This window comes from Musca autumnalis, unplaced genomic scaffold (genome assembly GCF_047663935.1).
Source record: "Musca autumnalis isolate F117 unplaced genomic scaffold, ASM4766393v1 scaffold_3, whole genome shotgun sequence".
Lineage (NCBI taxonomy): Eukaryota > Metazoa > Arthropoda > Insecta > Diptera > Muscidae > Musca > Musca autumnalis.
In genome coordinates, this window is record NW_027411866.1 from 201,374,949 (window position 1) to 201,398,354 (window position 23,406).

The 23,406-nt window shown below is 35.9% G+C and overlaps 2 protein-coding genes across 6 annotated transcripts in view; both read left to right on the plus strand.

Moving 5' to 3' along the window:
- Positions 1-6,458, plus strand: part of LOC141398713 (neurobeachin-like) — a 906,809-nt gene extending 900,351 nt beyond the window's left edge. The window contains exon 3 of the mRNA XM_073976297.1: positions 5,250-6,458. Within this exon, the coding sequence (XP_073832398.1) occupies positions 5,250-5,282 (33 nt within the window). The 3' untranslated portion in view covers positions 5,283-6,458. The remainder of the gene's footprint in view (positions 1-5,249) is intronic.
- Positions 1-23,406, plus strand: part of rg (A kinase anchor protein rugose) — a 351,680-nt gene that overhangs the window by 58,682 nt on the left and 269,592 nt on the right. The window lies entirely within an intron of this gene.

Sequence of the window (23,406 nt, forward strand, 5' to 3'; positions counted from 1 at the left end):
GGTATCCAATACTAGCGAAATCGACGAAGATACCACAGATCCAATCCCAGAAGATGGTATTGAATGTATACCACCCGGCCAAGATGAGGTAAAGACAGCAATAAACCGACTGAAAAATAATAAGGCAGCAGGAGATGATGGCCTACCAGCCGAGCTGTTTAAAACCGGAGGCGACACGCTGATAAGGTGTATGCATCAGCTAGTTAGCTACATCTGGCAGGAAGAACGCGTACCCGACGATTGGAACCTGAGCATCCTGTGAACCATCCATAAGAAAGGAGATAATACTTTATGCTCCATAGGGGCATAAGTCTTCTCGCTATCGCCTACAAGATAGTGTCAGGGATATTGTGCGAACGACTAAACCCCATGGTCAACGAAATAATTGGACCATACCAATGCGGAATTAGACCTGGCGACAAATCCTGGAGAAGACCCAAGATATGCAGATCGACAGCTAGCACATTTTCGTCGATTATAAAGCAGCCTTCGCCAGCCCGCTACGTTCAAAGGTATTCAAAGCAATGTCTGAATTTGGTATCCCCGCAAAGCTCATTCGGCTTTGTAAAATGACTCTGACACAAGATCTTCAGTAAAAATAGGAAAAAACCTCTCCGAAGAGTTTTGTACCAAAAGAGGTTTCAGGCAAGGAGACAGCCTTTTGTGTGAACTTTTGAACATCCTGCTAGAAAAGGTTATACGAGAGGCAAACGTCAAAAGAAGTGGCACAATCTACACCAATAGCCACATGTTACTTGCTTATGCTAATTATATAGACATCATGGGACGATCACTAAAAGAAGTAACCCATACATTTATGAAGGTCGAAGGAGAATCTGCTAAAGTGGGTCTGGCGGTAAACGGCGAGAAGACCAAGCCGATGGTGTCGACGCGCAATGCGACCATTGAGATCGGACCAACTGTTGAAGTTGGTTCCTATAACTTTGAGGTAGTAAAAGACTTCGTATACCTCGGCACCGTCGTAAACACAACAAACGACAGCAGTTGTGAAATAAAAAGAAGAATTGTATTGGCCAACAGATGCTACTTTGGCTTAAGTAAGCAGTTTAAAAACAAAGCCACATCTCGTCAAACAAAAATAACGCTCTATAAAACACTGATACTACCCGTGCTGATGTATGGCTCCGAAGCCTGGGTACTTGCGCAAGCAGACATGGCAGTGCTTGGTGTGATTGAGAGAAAAATTCTTCGAAAGATCTACGGACCAATCTGCGTTGACGGTGAATATCGACGTCGCGTGAACCACGAGCTGTATCTGCTATACAACGACATCAATATTGTTAAACGTATCGAGATGCAGCAATTGCTTTGGCTAATAAGAATGAGCGATGATGAACCCGCTAAAAAGGCGTATAAATTCGAGCCACATGGCGGGGCACGCAGAATTGGCAGGCCAAAGAGTAGATGTAGCAAACGAGTGGATGAAGAGATGACAAGGCGCGGTATTCCAAAAAGTGAAGCACGAAACAGAGAGAATTTGAGATATTTTCTTAGTTCGGTCTATGGAACAAATGTTCTGTAATGGGCCAGTAAGTAAGTAGCTTAAACTTATACAGTAACAGATTGACATACGATCATGTGTTGTGTTGCTTACAGAGACTTGATTGAGACACCTCCAAACATGACTTTTAAACGCTTCACCATCATCTTCTGGCGACGAAAATCGCCTTTTTTCTTGATGTTCAGGAATCAAATGATGTCATTGGTTTCCAGGGCAGGGCTATACGGCGGATGAACCATTAATTCTACGTTTTTTTCGGTCAAACAGGCGCTGATTTTAATCGATGTGTGAGAGCTCGCATTGTCATGGTGCACAATGATTCGTCTTCTCAGGTTCGTTTTTCAACTTTCTACGGAGACTTCAAGCAAACAAACTATTGAGTACTACTCAGAATTAACCGTACTGTGTTGCTCAAGCCGTATAGTCGGCACATGATCAGTTTTGCCGATGAGCACTTCGAATGCTTCTTCCATGAACAACTTCCAAGACCCACAAGGTCGATTGCTGTTTTGTTTCGGTCTCATACGCATAGATCCAAGATTCGTCGTTGTCCATTAAGATAAATTCGTATTTAATTAGCTGAGACATAAACCACCATAGCGGAGACACAAATCGCTCTATTAACGCCAACAGCGCGTAATCAGAGCTCTGTTAAAGTTAACAGAGCTATTCAAAAATGGTTTTCTTTGTTTAAAAAATCCTTTTTAAGCCCATTAAGGAAAATTCTGCCAGGACAGCATGGGCACCATTGTCGAAACTTGTCGAGGCAGCTATCTCCTGAGCTAATAAAATCTTAAAAAAATATTACTCGATGTCGCGATATTGACCGTGTTTGGGAATTCAGGCAATATTTTTTAAAGATGTTATTAGCTCATGGGATAGCTGCTTCGATAAGCTTTCCAATGAAACTCATATTGTCCCAGAAGAAAATATTTTTTTTACAAAAAAAAAAAACAATTAGAAGACCAATGGCTCTGTTAACTTTAACAATGCCCTGCTAACGTGCTGTTAGCAAAAACGTTAACAGAACATTTTGTGTCGCCGCTAGAGTGGTTTATGTTTTCGATAATTAAATACGAATTTATCTTAATGAACATGATCCGTCGTCTGTGACGATCCTATAATCGTCGTCCGAATCACCGCCATCGTATTTATTCACAATTTTCTTTGCAACAAACTACAAGAGCCTTTTTTGAGCAAAAATGGGTTTCTTTGTAAAAAATATCCTTTTTAAGTCCATTAACGAAAATTCTGCCGGGACACCATGAGTACCATTGGAAAGTTTGTTGAGGCAGCTATCTCCTGAGCTAATAATATTTACCGTTTTTGGGAATTCGGAAAATATTTTTTAAAAACTGTATTAGTTCATGGGATAGCTGTCTCGATAAGCTTTCCAATAATACCCATATTGTCCAAGGTCAATTTTCTTTAATGAACTTAAAATATATTTACAAAGAAAACTACTTAGAAAACCAATAGCTCTGTTAACTTTAACAGTGCCCTGTAAACGCGTTGTTAGCAAAAACGTTAACAGAGCATTCTGTGTCTCCGCTAGAGTGTTTTATGTTTTCGGTACTTAAATTCGAATTTATCTTAATGGACATGATCCGTCGTCTGTGACGATCCTATAAACGTCGTTTGAAGCACAGCGATCGTATTTATTCACAATTTCTTTGCACCAATCTGCAAGAGCCTTTTTTGAGCAATATTCAAGTTATGCTGGATCTATACAGAAAATCCCATTTTTGCGCCCAGGTGTTCATGCAATATCATATGTTGGTTGGTGGAAGAAATGTCCAAGGATGCCTTCTATCCCACGGTTTATAATATGGCGACCTTGTGTTATCCTTTCACGCACGTATTATCCGTTATGGCACAACGGCTGTTTTTGGACGACCCTCGCCACCTTCCTTTTTTTTAGCGAGTGTCGACCGCGATGGAATTCATTAAACCAGTTTTTAATAGGATGGTCATTTAACGGCATACAAAGATTTAATTTGATCGATACCCTCTTGCCGTGATTCTCCACGTCGAAAATTTTGAAAAATGATTGAACGAAAATTTTCACAAGTAAATTACATTTTTTTCCAAAGTGATTTTTTCAAGTCACTGTAAACAACACAACACGTGGTCGTATGTCACACTATCCTGAGTATGTTTAGGCTAAAACTGTCAACCTTGTCAAAAATAATATCAAATAGCGTCTAGGCCGCAAACTTTTCTAGTTCTCCTCGTAAACATTTGGATACTATTTATAATATATGGATTATTTGGCGTCCAAATCTCTCCCAAAAGTATGCACAAAGATTTTTTGTACATACATACTTCGAGAGCTATCATACGGACCAGCAAAAAATGGGGTGGAAATTGCTAAATTGGCTCCAATCTGAAACGGATTTCGTCTTCACATATGTGTGGTCTAAAAGCATTATTTGCATTAACAAATTTATCAATATTTATGTACTCTTTGTAGTCGGAAGACTTGAATTTTATAAATTCGGAAATCGTAATCAGTTATTTTTAATGCTTACACTTAATTTTTGTATAAATCATTTTATTTAAATTACTTTTAACAACCATCTCCGATATTAATAATTTACACTTTATACACACCTCCTAAAAGTATGCAAAACACACCCATTTCAAATAAACACTCAATGCGACAACAATCAATATCAATTTATATCATAATTTATTTGGGTATTAACTATCTTTTCATGTTGTCCATCATTGGTTGTCTGCATTTTGTCCCTTATCAAACATTTAAAGTTTTAAATTTATTGTCAATCGATATACCGTTTTTTTATGTTGACTTAACAAAAAAACACACAAACACTGGAAGATTTATTTGTTTACACAGTTTTGTGTTGACAGGGGGCTTTTGAGGGAAACAAAGTCCAGAAAAAAAACTTCAAATAAAATGTCTACCATTTACTGATTAATCTTTTATCGATGATGCTCAAAAGTGTTTGTCACTTTTTTGTGTTACTCTTTTTTTTGGTTGGATACGTTTTTCGTTGGGGTTACTTCAACGATGGGCTTCTTGTGTTTGTATAATGATATTTTTAATTTTTTTTTGTACTTTATTATTTTTTTTGAAATGGTTCTTATATTTTTGCCTTGACTTTTTAGTGTCAAACCCTAATTTGTTTGTCTGTTAAAAAGGAAAAAGATAAAGAAGTCATATTTTTTTGATTGTTGAAAAAAAAAAAATGGTCAAACTTCTTGACAACGAAACAAATATTTTATGTGCTAGACACTTTTCTCAATAAGGTATCAACCGTTTTTTTGTTCGTTTTTCTCGGTAAAGGAGATGGACACGTAGATTTTTTTATATTTCGTGAAGAAAATACAAAAATATGGAATTTTGTGAAATTTATTTATTAAATGTTGCCATATTTTAGATTTATTCAAATTAGGAGGGTTGGCTTTTTTTATTTGGGATGACGACTTCTATTTTGTTTTTCAAAATAATCAGGCTTAATCCCATAGTCGTTGTTTTAATATCTTATTAAAACAACTTTAATTTATTAGTGGAAAAAAATTGGCGATGTTTACTATTAGACTATAGTGTCAGATCTCGCCACAGATCTTCATCAGTTCCCTTGTTTCTTGTTTTTCAACAAGAAACTTTTTTTATTCAAATTTTTTTCTTATTATTTTTTAATTCATGTTGTTTACAATATTTTAATAACATATTTCCTCCGTCTGTTTTCTTTTCTTATAGGTAAGTGTCAACTTTGGAAACATGTGGGCCTAACTAGATAAGTATCTCTATGAAAACTCTTTATTTAAAATATAAAGAACCGACCGATTTTGATGGCATTTGAATTGAAGAAAATATTTTATTATATATTTACTGCAAAATATAACGAATCTTGACCAGTTACACTGTGCTCTTGAAACAACTTTAAATGAAAGGAGCTTACACCTGAAAAGTTTTTGCGGATTTTGAAACTAAAGGGTGTTTTTTTAAGCCCGATAGAACTTGAAATTGTAAAAAATAATACAAAAAATTAAATTGTAATCAAAATTTTTTTTTATTCGAATGATCAATACGTGACATTAACATTTGAAAATGATTTCGGGCATATGGGCACCGCGGCTGTTCTTGACGAAGTGCAGAGCACTGCTGGCCGTATGTCACGAATAACACGAACAATGCTGGCCTCCAAGGCATCAATTGTTGCTGGTTTATCAGCATAAACCAGTGAATTCACGTAGCCCCACAGGAAATAATCGAGAGGTGTGAAATCGCACGACCTTGGAGGCCAATTGACAGGTCCACTTCTCGAAATCAACTTATCGCTAAATTTTGATTTCAATAAGTCGATGGTTGCGTTCGCCGTATGGCACGTAGCGCCATTCTGTTGAAACCACGTCTCCTCCGGATCAATGTCATCCATATTTTCAAACAAAAAATCATTGATCATGGTGCGGTAACGATCTCCATTGACCGTAACGCGAGCTCCGGCCTCATTTTTGAAGAAATAAGGTCCGATGATGCCACCAGCGTGAAAACTGCACCATACGGTGCATTTTTCTGGATGTAATGGAGTCTGTAGGGTCTCTTGTGGATTGGTCTCACTCCATATGCGGCAATTTTGCTTATTAACAAACCCGTTAAGCCAAAAATGCGCCTCATCGCTGAACACGATTATGTACGCCATACAAATGTCGAAGTCGTCTATAAGTTGCGCGAATCGACGACTGATTTTCAAAGTAAATTTGGATAATTTCGTAGCATTGTTCAAGCGTGAGTATATTCATGATGATTTGTCAGAGTATACTGAAACAAATAAAAAAAAAGTTTCATCAAAATTTAATTTTTTGTGTTACTTTTTACAATTTAAAGTTCTATCTATCTTAAAAAAACACCCTTTACAATGTTCATAGATGACAAAAATCAAAAAAAAAAAAACAAACAAAAATAAAATCGCCGGAGCGCTTTATAAATAAATCGCGGTCACAGTTCACATTTTTAGGATTTTTAGGGTATCACGATTTTGCTTGGAAACAGGAACTTCTATCGAAATGGGATTAGAGAAAATATTGTAGCTGTGAAAATTCTCTACAAGATTGGCCTTTATGATATTTTCGTAGGTTTTACCATGTTTGAGATATAGAAGTTCAAATTGGGGCAATGCACTGGCTTGGCTCCTTTTGAAGCAAAGTCATGTACGGTGCGCCTTAACTAACCGTAATTAAAAACCGCTTACACCTGGGAATATTTTCGGATTCTGAAACAGCAATGTTCATAGATGAGAACTTTAAAGAAATAGGAAAAAAACGTTAGAGGGATTTTAAATAAATCGCGATCAAAGTTCACATTTTTAGGTTTATTTTAGGTTTTCACGCAAGTCCTATCGAAATAGAACTAAAGAATGTTGTTGCTGTAAAAATTCTCTAGGGGATTGACCATTATGAGTTTTTCTTAGGATTTTACCATTTTTTGAGATATAAAAGTTCAGGTCACATTTTAAGGTTTTTTGTTAGGTTTCACGGTTTGCTTAAAAACGGTAAGTCTTATCGATATGGGACTTTAGAAAATCTTAAGATTGGCTTTCGTAATTTTTTCCTAGGTTTATACAAAATTTCAGCCATTTCAGTGGGATATTAAGGCCACAAACTTTAAAATACCGGAAATCGGGAGGTACTGTTCTATAGGGGCTATATGAAGATGTAGACCTATAGTGACAAATTTCTGGTGGAAAGTTTTATACCCCCAGCGAAGATTAAATATCAAATTTCAGTCATATGGGTGGGATATTGAGGACACAACCTTAAAAATACCGAAAATCGGTCGCTATGAGGGCTATATGAAGACGTGGACCTATGCGGACAAATTTCAGGTCAAAAGTTTTATAGCCCCATCGAAGACTAAATACCAAATTTCAGTAATTTCGGTGGGATATTTAGACCACAAATACTTGTATATATTTTTGCATATGGTTTTGCATATGCTAATTTTATGCAAATATGTAAAAATATGTCAAAATAAGCACGATATGCAAATATTTCTGGGCCTAATTTGTTTTATTTTGTGATATAACGGGTTTCTGTCTAATCAGACTTTTTCTACGATCATCTAAACCATATATGCATTTGTATAGGATTCCGCTCTCTACTTATAATGAATCTGCTCCGTATAATGAATAATTTCTATTATAAATGCGTGTGTCTTTTGGACTGTTTTCTTTTTATTTGCTTTGTAAACAAATACAAATTTTCTCACTTTGTTTTGAAGCGTTTGGATCTCCTAAAACTGTGCCCTAATTGATAGCGGCTACTTTGACAGTTACATTTTACAACGATAACAAAGCAAATGAATACAAAGTATAATAGAAACAAAGCAAATATTAAAACAGGGCGCATTTTAAATTAATCCCCAAGAAAACATAAAGTAAAATCCATCTTTTTGTTTTCATTCATTTTAAAAGGACACAGTGGCTGAAAATCATATAAAAATCGTTTTCTCAATTTCTCGTTGAAATCGAGCTTAATGATCAATAATGCACCTGAAAAAGGAAAGCCGACGATTGGAACCCACATACCCACCACTATGTGACATGCTGTTTTGCCTTCTGTAGAGGCATATCGGATGTGGTGCGGCTCCGAAGTCGAAACATGCATGTCACATAGTGGTGGCAAAGTATTTTTTTTAACTCACTGTAAACAACACATGGTCGTATAAAAAACTGGGAGGTATTCGAAGTAGTGGACCGATATAACCCATCTTCGAACTTAAAGTAGGTTGGTACAAAATATAAGTCTGTCTGGTTACCCTAAAATGTGTAACAATTTGTACCAATTGTTGCTGGAACTCGTCTGTTAACACAAAAAGTCAGTAAAAGAGAGGGATTCGAGAGAGGCATTTTGACAGTTATTTTACTGAGAGTTTGCTCAAGCACTGGCAATTCTTCTTCTTCCTGAAAGTAATCAAACATCTGTTTTCAACTTTTCGTTGATTTATGTTTGTGAATTTTATTGCTTTTTTTTGGAAACAAAGTTGCAGTTTGGAACAATCCTTTTTTAGGTCATTTTCTTTTTTATTTTTAATAAAATTTCTTCCTTTGGTTCCTTCATTTGCGGAACAAATGTTCTATTTTGACAAGTCAGCTGATTGCTTGCTAGGTTTTGCTGGGAAGGTGTCTATTTACTTTTTACATTTTTCTTGCAAACGAGAATAAAAGCTCTCCGAGAAAGTTCTTGCTGGGAAAGTAACAGACCTATTACCATGACCAAATTTTGAACCCAATCGGTTGACCCGTTCGAGAGTTATCTTGCGATCCAGTTAGACAGACGGACGGACATCGCTCAATCGACACCAAATTGTGTGAACCCGATTTCGTCCAAACATACTTAGCATATCTAAAACCATTATTTCGATGAGGCACAGTTTGTCCGTATGAAAGTGTATATACACCCTCGTTAATTTAAAGACTGAGGGTCTAAATTTAAAGTGTGTTAAAATTCAAAAGAACATACGGTTTGTAGCTTATTTTTCAACTTCGTTAGCCATAAAATAACTAGTGATTTTAGCGTTACTTGATTTTCAGTGCGACACGTCCTTGTTAAAATAACAGGTTAGTAGGGTGTTTTGCAAATAGTTATTCCTACCAAAAAGTACTATAAAAACCTATTATTTATTAATGATTTTTTTTTGGGAACATATCGCTGATTTACTCAATGATTTGCATAACTATTGTAGAGGCAGACCATAGGTGTAGTTGTTTGTGTGTGACACTTCCCACGTTACACTGTCTACACAATATCCAAATAAGGACGGGAATTCGAGATTCTGGAAAACTTTTAAGTAATGCGAGAGGCATAGATGCCTTTGTAGAAATTCTGAAAAAAAAATATAATTTTTTGTTGTAGTATTGTTTAGTCGCCGTTAATTCGAAGTATAATAAAGTAAATAATTTGTTACTCCCGGTCCACACTAGAGCGATTTCAATGAAATAATATCATGAAATTAGGTGTTCTTAAAGTTATTTTATGAAATTGCTGTAGTGGGGAACTTGGTCTAAGAACGCCTAATTTCACGAAATTATTTCATTGAAATCGCTCTAGTGTGGACCGGGACTTAGTGGTCAAACTGTCTACCGTTTAATCCATAGAGTAAAAAATACAAATTGCCCAAACCCGTAAACTTTTTTGTTTAAGAAAGACATACTTACCATTGTGCCAATGTCACTACCTGAAACAGAACAACAAAAGACTCTCATTTTCGCATAAAAGAAGAAGAATAGGAAAAGAGGAAATCCTAAATGGGTCTTCTACATATGGAAGACCTATGGGGTCTTATATAGACAGAAAACCTACTAACAGGGTCCCCCTCCTGAAAGGGTCTTATATAGATAGAAGCTCTCAGAAAGGGGTCTTCTACAGATATAAGACTTCCTATAGGGTTATTCCAACGATTGGAGACCTCCTAAAGGGATATTCTATAGATAAACGAACTTTTAAAGGGCTCTGCTCCAGATTTAACTTTTTAGACGTTTTATTTTTTCACAGCTTTCCTTTATATCTTTGTATCGAACCACTGTGCCATCTTAAGAACTTAAGTTATGTTCGGTAATTTTCTACTTTACTTTAAGTACGTTCGCTTAATTATTATTTAGGAGCTCAATTCCCATGAAACAAAAAAAAAACTTAATGGAAGGAAACAGGATATGAAAGTATAGAATGAGAAAACACACTTGCAAGAAAACTGGCAAAGTTGTTGTTGAAGACAGAGAGATAGCGACTCTAGTCAAATTGTGTTTGTTTATTGTCGTTGTTGTTACTTTTGTTATTTCTTCCATCAATATTAACTTTTATCATATTCTTAAGTGTCACTGTTTGTTGTCGTTGTTCCATTCATTGTTGTTGTTTTTATTTCTTTCGACTACGTTTTTTCGCTGTTATTGTTGATGTTTGTTTAGGTTCTTTCCGGCTTGAGAGTCACAGGAAAAAATGTGAACATTTATTTATATAAGAAAATTGGAACTTTTTTTTATTGTTTTAGGACATTTTAAGGCAAATGATGTACAAAAATAATATTTGGTGGGTGTTTTTTCGTTTATGTCATCTGCTAGAATTTCGAGTTGGCGGAGGTGGCTAGTTATGTGAGGTGTTGTTGGGAGACGAGAGGTTATGTTTATATTTGTTTATAATTTATAAGGATAATAAAAAGGTGTGTCCACCACAAAAAAGCGAAGCGAAACGAAAACGCGTTATGAAAATGTTTGACATTTTTATTGGACATCGTCGCCGTTATGTCTGTATTTGTTTTGGCATAAAAATGTGTTGGAAGTAGACAATAAAATCGATAGCGTGATATTTGTTTATAATAAGCTAGACATTAATTATGTTATTGACTTGGAAAAAGTAGACATGTCTGAATGACTTCATTAATGACTAGGTGTTTGTTTATGTGGGTAAGAATGTTTGTAGAGCGGAGCATTCTATATGATAGTGATAATGTAAGATGTTTGTCTTTGGAAATGGTTGGTCTAAACCTAAAGAAATCTTCTATAGACTTTTCACATGGTTATTATAAAGACAGAAGTCTTCCTAGAGGGGTATTCTATAGATAGCATATCTCTTAAAGGGGTCGTCTATAGATAGAAGTCCACCTAAATAGACTTTATTATAATGGAAATAGTGTCTCTATAGAAAGAAGACCTCTTAAAGGGTCTTCTATAGATAGAAGACCTCCTAAAGGAGTCTTCTATAGATAGAAGACCTCCAAATGGAGTGTTCTATAGATAGAAGACCTCCGAAAGGAGTCTTCTATAGATAGAAGACCTCCAAATGGAGTGTTCTATAGATAGAAGACCTCCGAAAGGAGTCTTCTATAGATAGAAGACCTCCGAAATGGGTTCTCAATAGATAGAAGTTCTCCGAATGGGGTCTTCTAAAGATAGAAGACCTCCAAAAGAAGTCTTCTATAGATAGAATACCACCGAAAGGGGTATTCTATAGATAGAAGCCCTCCAAAAGGAGTCTTCTATAGATAGAAGGCTTCGAAAGGAGTGTTCTATAGATAGAAGACTTCCGAAAGGAGTGTTCTATAGATAGAAGACCTCCGAAAGAAGTCTTCTATAGATAGAAGACCTCCAAATGGAGTGTTCTATAGATAGAAGACCTCTGAAAGGAGTCTTCTATAGATAGAAGACTTCGAAAGGAGTGTTCTATAGACAGAAGACCTCCGAAAGGAGTGTTCTATAGATAGAAGACCTCCGAAAGAAGTCTTCTATAGATAGAAGACCTCCAAATGGAGTGTTCTATAGATAGAAGACCTCTGAAAGGAGTCTTCTATAGATAGAAGACTTCGAAAGGAGTGTTCTATAGATAGAAGACCTCCGAAAGAAGTCTTCTATAGATAGAAGACGTCCAAATGGAGTGTTCTATAGATAGAAGCCCTCCAAAAGGAGTCTTCTATAGATAGAAGGCTTCGAAAGGAGTGTTCTATAGATAGAAGACTTCCGAAAGGAGTGTTCTATAGATAAAAGACCTCCGAAAGAAGTCTTCTATAGATAGAAGACCTCCAAATGGAGTGTTCTATAGATAGAAGACCTCTGAAAGGAGTCTTCTATAGATAGAAGACTTCGAAATGAGTGTTCTATAGATAGAAGGCCTCCGAAAGGGGTATTCTATAGATAGAAGACCTCCTAAACGGGTATTTTATAGATAGAAGCCCTCCAAAATTACTCTTCTATAGGTAGAAGGCTTCGAAAGGAGTCTTCTATAGATAGAAGACCTCCAAATGGAGTGTTCTATAGATAGAAGACCTCCAAATGGGGTGTTCTATAGATGGAAGACCTCCAAAGGGAGTGTTCTATAGATAGAAGCCCTCCAAAAGGAGTCTTCTTTAGGTAGAAGGCTTCGAAAGGAGTATTCTATAGATAGAAGACCTCCAAAAGGAGTCTTCTATAGATAGAAGACCTCCAAATGGAGTGTTCTATAGATAGACGACTCCAGAAAGGGGCCTACTATAGATAGAAGACCTCCAAAAGGAGTCTTCTATAGATAGAAGACCTCCAAATGGAGTGTTCTATAGATAGAAGACCTCCGAAAGGGGTATTCTATAGATAGAAGACCTCCAAAAGGAGTCTTCTGTAGATAGAAGACCTCCAAATGGAGTGTCCTATAGATAGAAGACCTCCAAATGGAGTGTTCTATAGATAGAAGACCTCCGAAAGGACTGTACTATAGATAGAAGACCTCCGAAAGGGGTATTCTATAGATAGAATACCTCCAAATCGAGTGTTCTATAGATAGAATACCTCCAAAAGGAGTCTTCTATAGACAGAAGACCTCCGAAAAGGGTTTTCAATAGATAGAAGTTCTCCGAATGACGTCTTCTAACGATAGAAGACCTCCGAAAGGGGTATTGTATAGATAGAAGCCCTCCAAAAGAAGTCTTCTATAGGTAGAAGGAGGAGTCTTCTGTAGATAGAAGACCTCCAAATGGAGTGGCCTATAGATAGAAGACCTCCAAATGGAGTGTTCTATAGATAGAAGACCTCCGAAAGGACTGTACTATAGATAGAAGACCTCCGAAAGGGGTATTCTATAGATAGAATACCTCCAAATCGAGTGTTCTATAGATAGAATACCTCCAAAAGGAGTCTTCTATAGACAGAAGACCTCCGAAAAGGGTTTTCAATAGATAGAAGTTCTCCGAATGACGTCTTCTAACGATAAAAGACCTCCGAAAGGGGTATTGTATAGATAGAAGCCCTCCAAAAGAAGTCTTCTATAGGTAGAAGGGTTCGAAACGAGTATTCTATAGATAGAAGACCTCCAAAAGGAGTCATCTATAGATAGAAGACCTCCAAATGGAGTGTTCTATAGATAGAAGACCTCCGAACGGAGTCTTCTATAGATAGAAGACCTCCGAACGGAGTCTTCTATAGATAGAAGACCTCCGAACGGAGTCTTCTATAGATAGAAGACTTCCGAAACAGGTTTTCAATAGATAGAAAGCTTCTGAAAGGAGTCTTCTTTACATAGAAAAAAGACCTCCGAAAGGGGTCTTTTATAAATAGAAGACCTGCGAAAGATGTCTTCTATAGATCGAAGGCCTGCAAGAGGTGTATTCTATAGATAGGAGACCTCCGAGAGGGGTCTTCTACAGAAAGAAGTATTCCGAAAGGGGTTTTCTATATATAGAAGACCGCCGAAAGGTTATAGAGAGAAGACCTTCGAAAGGGGTCTTCTACAGATAGAATACCTCCGAAGAGGGTCTTCTACATATAGAATACCTCCGAAGAGGGTCTTCTACAAATAGAAGACCTCCGAAAGGGATATTCTATAGATAGGAGATCTCCGTAGGGGTTTTCTATAGATAGGAAATCTCCGAAAGGGGTCTTCTATAAATAGAAGACCTCCGAAAACCTCCTTATTGTGTCTTCAACAGAAAGAATACCCCTACAAAGAGGTCTTCTATGAATAGAAAACCTCCTAAATGTGTCTTCTATAGATAAAAGTCCTCGAAAGAGAGTTTTTATAGATAGAAGATCTCCAAATGGAGTGTTCTATAGATAGAAGACCTCCGAAAGGAGTCTTCTATAGATAGAAGACTTCGAAAGGAGTGTTCTATAGATAGAATACCTCCGAAAGGAGTCTTCTATAGATAGAAGACCTCCGAAAACGGTTTTCAATAGATAGAAGTTCTCCGAATGACGTCTTCTAAATATAGAAGGCCTCCGAAAGGGGTATTCTATAGATAGAAGACCTCCGAAAGGGGTATTCTATAGATAGAAGCCCTCCAAAATTAGTATTCTATAGGTAGAAGGCTTCGAAAGGAGTCTTCTATAGATAGAAGACCTCCAAATGGAGTGTTCTGTAGATAGAAAACCTCCAAATGGAGTGTTCTATAGATGCAAGACCTCCAAAGGGAGTGTTCTATAGATAGAAGCCCTCCAAAACGAGTCTTCTTTAGGTAGAAGGCTTCGAAAGGAGTATTCTATAGATAGAAGACCTCCAAAAGGTCCTCCAAAGGGAGTGTTCTATAGATAGAAGCCCTCCAAAACGAGTCTTCTTTAGGTAGAAGTCTTCGAAAGGAGTATTCTATAGATAGAAGACCTCCAAATGGAGTGTTCTATAGATAGACGACTCCAGAAAGGGGTCTACTATAGATAGAAGACCTCCAAAAGGAGTCTTCTATAGATAGAAGACCTCCAAATGGAGTGTTCTATAGATAGAAGACCTCCGAAAGAAGTCTTCTATAGATAGAAGACCTCCGAAAGGGGTATTCTATAGATAGAAGACCTCCAAAAGGAGTCTTCTATAGATAGAAGACCTCCAAATTGAGTGTCCTATAGATAGAAGACCTCCAAATGGAGTGTTCTATACAGGGGTGCCAACTGTTCCGAGGTAAAAATCGCTACAGCCACATACGCACCATAGGTCTGTAGCGATTTTTACCTTAAAACTGTTGACATTCCTGCTTAAACAGTGGTTTTTGTACGTCAAAAATCACCACAAGTAGCGGAAAAACCACCAACTTGGCACCCCTGGTTCTATAGATAGAAGACCTCCGAAAGGACTGTACTATAGATAGAAGACCTCCGAAAGGAGTCTTCTATATATAGAAAAAAAAGGTTTTCAATAGATAGAAGTTCTCCGAATGACGTCTTCTAAAGATAGAAGACCTCCGAAAAGGGTATTGTATAGATAGAAGCCCTCCAAAAGAAGTCTTCTATAGGTAGAAGGCTTCGAAACGAGTATTCTATAGATAGAAGACCTCCAAAAGGAGTCATCTATAGATAGAAGACCTCCAAATGGAGTGTTCTATAGATAGAAGACCTCCGAACGGAGTCTTCTATAGATAGAAGACCTCCGAAAGAGGTTTTCAATAGATAGAAAGCTTCTGAAAGAAGTCTTCTTTACATAGAAAAAAGACCTCCGAAAGGGGTCTTTTATAAATAGAAGACCTGCGAAAGATGTCTTCTATAGATCGAAGGCCTGCAAAAGGTGTATTCTATAGATAGGAGACCTCCGAGAGGGGTCTTCTACAGAAAGAAGTATTCCGAAAGGGGGTTTCTATATATAGAAGACCTCCGAAAGGCTATAGAGAGAAGACCTTCGAAATAGGTATTTTTCGATAAAAGGCCTCCGAAAGGGGTCTTCTATAGATAGACTACCTCCGAAGGGGTTCTTCTATAGATCCTCCGAAAGGGTAGTTCTTCCAAACAGTCTTCTATAGATAGAAAAACTACCTAGTTATGTGTTTTACAGATAAAAGAACTCCGAAGGGGTCTTCTATACATAGAAAACATTCCAAAGTGGTCTTCTATAGATGGAAAACCTTCTTAATGCGTCTTCTGCAGATAGAAGATCTCCGAAAAAGGTAGATGGAAGACCTCCTCCACCTATAGATAACTCACATCCTATAGGGGTCATTTATAAATGGAGACTTCTTCTAAAAAATAAGGCCTTCTCCTATAAAAATAATAATACTAAAGAAGCATTTTATAAAAAGGAACATTTCTTAAGGGATTCCGCAATGAAAGTGGGAAAATGTATTTAAAGATCCCAGTTTTATTATGAGCTTCAAATGTGTTTACACTATCGGGGTACAAATTCCTGTTCTTGTGTAGTGGATTTTTATATTTAGATGTTATTAGCAGGTTTTAGTATGGTTGTCATTTCCTTTCATAAATCTAGAAATTAGGACACATACATATAATTGAAGTTTTTTTTTATTTTATACAATTCTCTTAATACCGTTCCACTTCCCCTACCCTACCCTCTCTCCCCAAAACAAAGACAAAACATCTCTATATATTCTTTCATCACGACAATGAATACATTGTTTGCTTTTATTTGAAATGCATACTAATGTTTTATACTTTTATGACATCCTTAGTTTTTTTGACAACGCCACTCTTATGGAATAAAACCACAAGGAGTAATCACATAAGTATATCCATGCACGCACATACACATACCGACAACATACTCAACAAATCCATTCAATTCACATGCGTATCATAAAACTCAGACATAGTCTCCCTCGTTAAGAATAAACTGAAATGTAAATAAAGAAATCCATTATTTAAACAAAACAGCAATAAAAAAACATAAATTTCTTAAAAGGAACCTGCATATTATAATGCTGCAGGAACAAAAAACTTTGCATCTTCATGATGAGAATCCTTAAAGGCGAAAAAGAAATATTAAAACTAAAACAGCTCTCCATAATAAAATTGGCTTAAAAAACTAAGCAAAAGACAACAATATCAAGAGACATAAAAAGCAAATGAATATGTTCCAAACATATGCCATAAAATGTACATTCACTTGTGCTATATAATATGTACTTTGTATTATGATTTCAGTCGAAATGCTCTCTTCTTGAATTGAATTTCATTTCAATTTTTCTTTCCAGCTAGGATGTGACAGATATGTCTGCAGTGGTGCACGTTCTCTAAAATTAAAATAGTTGTGTATTAATTTACTAAATAAATAGTGCTACAAATATTGACTATTTAACTTATATGTGTCAATATAAATACTCTTATCAGAAAAAAAAAACATTATCTTCGCCAGAAATATCTGACCAACATTTCTCTACAATAAGTGACACTGAAACCACATTGTTCGCCCATACTGTAGTTGATACGAACTGCTCCCGACATTTTATTACAACTGATTAATACGGTAACCCTAACCAAAACCATTGAAGTCAAACAGAAATCGATAATGGTCATATTTAAACAACGAACTCACCTGTACAACATGCATAACCTTTCAATCACCCCCGTTTTGTGTACAATGAACCTTTACTGCACTGATGGGCAGAAATGCTCTGCCTCACACACAAAAGTGTAAAAAATACATGAGTCTCTCGCAATTTGCCCATCAGTAAAGTTTACTGTTAATTCTCTCCGGCTCAGTCAATCCCTCTCTCTCCCTCTCTTCGATCATGATATTGTTAATTTAACAATTAAACAATACGACCGACACTCACGGCTGCCAGATTTGACGATTTATCGTCATTTTGACGATTTTTGGCCAAAAAATTGATAAATGACGATTTGACGAATTTTACCCAAAAAATGACGATTTTTGGATATTTTGCTAATGCAGTCATAAAAAATGTTGTAAAGTATGAAATTGTAAAAACTTAGTTGATTCTAAAAATTAAGTGTTAAACAATAATCACAATGATTGTTATTTTTTAACTTAGAAGCTTGAAATTTTGCCAGAACATGTATTTTAGCTATATGTATCAGATTTCATCAATGTTGACAATATTTTTGGGTGCATATATGTACAAAGGAATTTTCAACTAGAACCAAACAGAATTCAATGAAAACAAGCAAAATATATAATTGCCCTGCTTCAGAACCTGCAACAATCTCCTATTTTTTGGTAAATTTATAAAGGAACAAAAGTCAAAATTTCAACAATAGTAGATTCTGTTCTCGGCAATTAACTGCGTTATATTGAGCTTTGTGCAGAAATTTTAAAAGTTTAATAGATTGGATTTTGAAAATAGTTTTATTGATTTTTCGACATCCTTAACGGATTTTAACATTTTGTCAACAAGAAGGGAAAGCAAAAATTGGATTCATAGTTTCGTGAACTAAAGCTTTTGGATTTTGTGGAAATTTTTGAAAATAATGAAACGGATTTATTTCGCATTTTAATATCGACGCCTCCAAACAATAGTATGCTAAGTCGACTTAGCATGTTTTCAAGTTCTTTACATTTTTATATTTAACGTCCTTTAACTTAAATTCTGTCAAATTTTGGTAATGATCGGACAATCCGAACAGAAGTTATAAACAAATGTTTACTTTGCATAGTACTGAAGGTCAAAGAAATTTCCAAACTTTTAGAGATTGTCCTGCAAAACTCGCTTTTCAGAATTAGCAAACTATTATTTGGAGGTGTCGAACGTCCTTTAACTTAAATTCTGTCTAATTTTGGTAATGATCGGTCAATCCGAACAGAAGTTATAAACAAATATTGACTTAGCATAGTACTGAAGTTCAAAAAAATTTCCACACTTTGAGAGCTTCTCCTACAAAACTCACTTTTTAGACTTAGCATACTATTATTTGGAGGTGTCGATATATGATTTGAAACGTGTTTATGGTTCATATGTTTTTCCTTTAATAACAAAATTTTTAAAGAAAATAATGATAGGTATTACCACATTCGCCAGCAAATGTGAAACGAGTTTTCAGCCAAGTAAATCTTCACAAAACGAAATACAATGTATCGAAATTCTTTTCATAAGTATTCAATGTAAAGTATACTTAACAAAATACATTGTTAGACACATTGATTAAACCCGACTTGTTGAGAATGTTAACTCAAATATTTATTTACAAAATCGTTTAATTAATCATTTAATTTAATACTGATTTGAAGTAAAAATATGTTTACTAACTCGAATTGCCATTTAATGTGTATTTTAATTAAAAATATATTTAAATCTAACTAAATATTAACATTTTAATTTTTGACGATTTTTTTGACGATTTTGTAAAATAGATTTGACGATTTTAATTTAAAAAATCGTCATTTTGACGATTTTCAATAAAAGTAATCTGGCAGCCCTGCCGACACTCCCTCCCGTTATATTATCAATGCACATGTTTTGGTATTCTACCTGTGTACCGGTAAACTGGTAGAACTAAACTAAAATACCGGTTTCTATATGACGTCACTAGTTATAAGGTACAAAATATGTAGACGGAAGAAACACCGAACACAATGTTATCACTTTCATTAATTTTAATACACCGATGTCGAGCAATACCCATTCTCGTGGCAGCGTATAATAGGTATTGTTTTCATTGGATTTGGCTTTGTGTAGCAAAGCTAAAATGTTCTTACCACTTAATAACACAGGAACATTTTGGACATCCCTGCTTTAAGTCAATACCTACATGTTTTTGTTAATGAAGACAACAATCGTATGTACATCTGAACAGTTGCGCCTGTTATCAGTTTAAAATGGGTTGATAAAAAAGTGAACGTCAACAAAGAGTACTATTGATAAAAAATAAACGAATGTACGTTTTCAAATCTTACTCTTAATAAATAGTTAAGATTTACTTTTTCGTATGGGAGAAATTAACTGTTATTAAAAATTGATACTCAGGCTATGGGTCATTTACAGGCACACATACATATATATGTATGTGTGTTTAAACTGAAAACTGTTAAAGCAACTTTTTACAGCCCTGACGTGTTAGTTTTTTACAACTACCCTTACCAATAAATACGAAGGCTGATCAAATGAATCGATCAAATTAAATCGTTGTATGTCGATAAAGGGCCATCCTATAGGACTATGAACAACTGGATCAATGAATTCAACCGTGATCGCCACTCGCCAAAAAACGAAGGTTGTAAGGGTCGACCAAAATCGGTCGTTGTGCCAGAAAAAAATATGCCATGCATGAACGGATAATACGAGGTCGACATGTTAAATACCGTGAGATAGATGCATCCTTGGGCATTTGCACCAACTAACATTTGATATTGCATAAACACCTGGCCGCAAAAATGGATTTCTGAAAAAGGCTCCTGTGAATTGGTTCAAAGAAATTGTGAATAAAATAAATCGCGGTGCTGTAAACGACTTTTATAAGTCCGTCACAGACGACGAATCTAGGATCTATGCTTAGGAGCCTTAAACAACAGCGGGAATCGGCCGTTCGGGTCTTCGAAAGCGAGCCAAATCAAACGAAAGTTGTTCATGTAAGATGTACTTCGAAGCAAAAGGTTGCCAGTTTCTTCAGAAAAACTGACCGTGTGGCGACTATACGGCTAGAGAAATATAGGACGGTTAATTCTGAGTGGTACACTATAATTTGTTTGCCTAAAGTGTCCTGAGAAATTCGAAAAACGAACAAGAGAAGACAAATCATTCTGCATCATGACATTTAAAAGAGAAAGCACCTAGCAAAAGGTAATCTTGTTGTCATAAACAGAACAAACAATTCAATAAACCAGCAAACATTTATTATTATAAAAGAACTGATACCTCTGTGTTTTTATTTATCTTTTCTTTTCCCTCATTGCTCTGCACATCCATTCAAACCAGCGCCTGTTTGACCGACAAAAAAACGTGGAATTGATGGCTCATCCACAGTACAGCCTTGACTGGGGATCCATCCAATGACTTCATTTGATTCCAGCACATCAAGGAAAAAGGTCGACGAGTTTTGTTGCCTGAAGATGCTGTAAAAGCGTTCAAAAACCATGTTTTGGAGGTGTCTCATTCGGAGTGGAAAAAATGCTTCGCCAATAGGGTTGAGCGCACGAAAATGTGTATAAATCATGCTGAAATACTTAAGAAAACAATAAAACAGTTTTTGATGGTAAATATTCGCGCTTTCATTGTTAGGCCAGATAGTTATCATTCAGCCCACGTAACAGTCAATGGAATGACACCACAATAATATATGTGTTAACCATTCTTCAGCGGTAGCCACTAGTTTTTGTAAGGAGAAGAAGTATTAACGTTTTAAAGACCATTGGAATGTTCGCACTCTTTAAGGAGAAAGTGCAGCTTACGCGTCACAACAACACCTAAAGGTGACGCACTGTATTATAGCTGCCATGACACAAAGTATGAGTTTGATAGCGGACTTGAAGTTGGTCGGAGGTTAAAACATCTGGTCTCCAGCTTCACGAATGACTTTCTACAATTTGGATAAAAGCAAAATTCTTCAACATTAGCTTTATTTGCGCTCGTGCTCCCACTAAAGACAAGTACTAAAATTCCAAATACATATATATTTTACGAGCGCTTTGAAGAAACATATGACCGTTATCCTGCCCATGACTTTAAAATACTTCTAGGCGATTTTAATGCCAAAATTGGAAAGGCGAACATCTTTGGCCTAATAGTCTTGGAATTCAGTCTCCACAGTGAAACATCTGACAATGGAATGGGTCTGATAGACTTCGCAGCTGGTAGTTAGTGGTATCAGATTTAACTATTTTGAGTACTCCTGTGTGTCTCCAGACCTAAAAGCAAGACTCGGACCAGAACATTGTTGCAGCAAACGCACGTACCCAATTAAACATAGTAAATAAAGTACGAACAGACATAACACTGAAGTTGGACATCGTTAAGCTGCAATCACAGCATATTCCAACCAATTGGCTCAATTGCTTAATCACAGGCACTCCTCGTCTCGTTAGCATACCAGTACAGTGACAAAGTATTGCCCACTCCATGCAAACAGCCGCAAAATCCAAGTTTGGTTACCCGAGACCTCCATGGGGACCCATGGTATGACCCGGAGTGTCGTGCTGCTACCGAAATGTACAGTAGCCAAATTGAAGTTCAAAAATTCGACCAAAATTTTTTTTCTTCCTTTAATAGACATTTTGCCAAATTAAAATTTATGAATGTCGTGCTAACATGTCCACACTAAACGCCTAAAAATGCTTCTTTCTTCAAGATAACCCTATTATAGAACTTTGAATGAAGTTGAATCTCAACTGCTTCATAAATGGTTGTGGCTCTCTGCACCATAAAATCAATGAAATAAAAATGAACCGGAAAGTGTTATTTTTTTTTTGTAGATGAAATAATAAAAATTAAAGTTTTTTGGTAGGAAAAAGTAACGCTTCAAAAATGTAGGAGACTTGAACCATTAATTTAATTAAAAATTTAAGATTTATTGCCCGTTTGAAAAATACTGCACAGCATTTAATTCACTTTTAATGCGAATTTTCAAAACTGCAATTTCATTTCGCAGATAAAAACCTTTTATAGGTCTTTCCGGTATGCAAAATGGCCATAAAAGTCCACGTTTTTTGACTCTAAATTCTTTGAGGATATAAATTTAATTAACAAAATTTTGCACTTCTGTCCATTTTTAATTAGAGCGTTATTTTGAAGATTTTATCCACATTTTCAACCGAATTAGTTGTAATTTCGGAATTTGTGATACTTAATGTGCACACTTTTACACGGCCCCTATATAAAAGTGAATTTTTGAGACGTTTGAATTTAGCCCTTTTTGCTCAGCTTCATTCCAACACCTAACAGCAAAGTAAGTACCAGTTTGTACTTTTCGTAGTCTTATAGTAGTAGTTACTTCCAACGCCTCATCGATAACTTAGGACACAGCGACCTCCATACCTAATTTCAGAGTTTGAATGCATTTTAAAACTCCTTATCTTAACACGAACACTGACCATAATACAAAAATTCGAAGTATCCAATACCAATACCAATGGTACTAAATTTAGTACTTATACCAATGGTACTATATTTAGAACTTATTATAGGTATAAATTACATCCCAGTATCCACACTATATCCCAACCGCGATACTCATTTGCAGTTCCTTCTGTTCCTTTCCTTTTCGTAAACATAAGTGCTAATTTCCTGAACCTCCTCCTTATCTCCACTCTAAACGCCAACTGCTATCCAAATACCGAATTTCACAATTTCAGCTCTACCCCTTTACACAAAAAAGATTGGATCACATTCTGTGCTATTTAGTACTTTTCGTACACATAGGCACTAATATCGGGAATCATATTTTTATCTCCATTCTACACACAAACAGTAAACTTATACCAAAAAATAAAAAATCCCAGTTCTAGCAAATACCAAAAAAGTACCAAATTTGTTATCATTTCGCACTTTTTGTAAAAATAAGTAAAAACTTCTAGAACTACTTTCATATCTCTATTCCACATTAATTCCAATTTTTAGGATTCCAGCTCTATTCGCTCACCCGAACCCAAATTGTACCAAATCTATTACACCATTTAGTACCGTTCATGCACATAAGAACGAATTTCAATAACTATCAATCAATCCATCACTCCAACAGTAATCTTAATTTTATTAGTACCATTTGTAACTTATCGTACACATAAGTAAGGATTTCCAA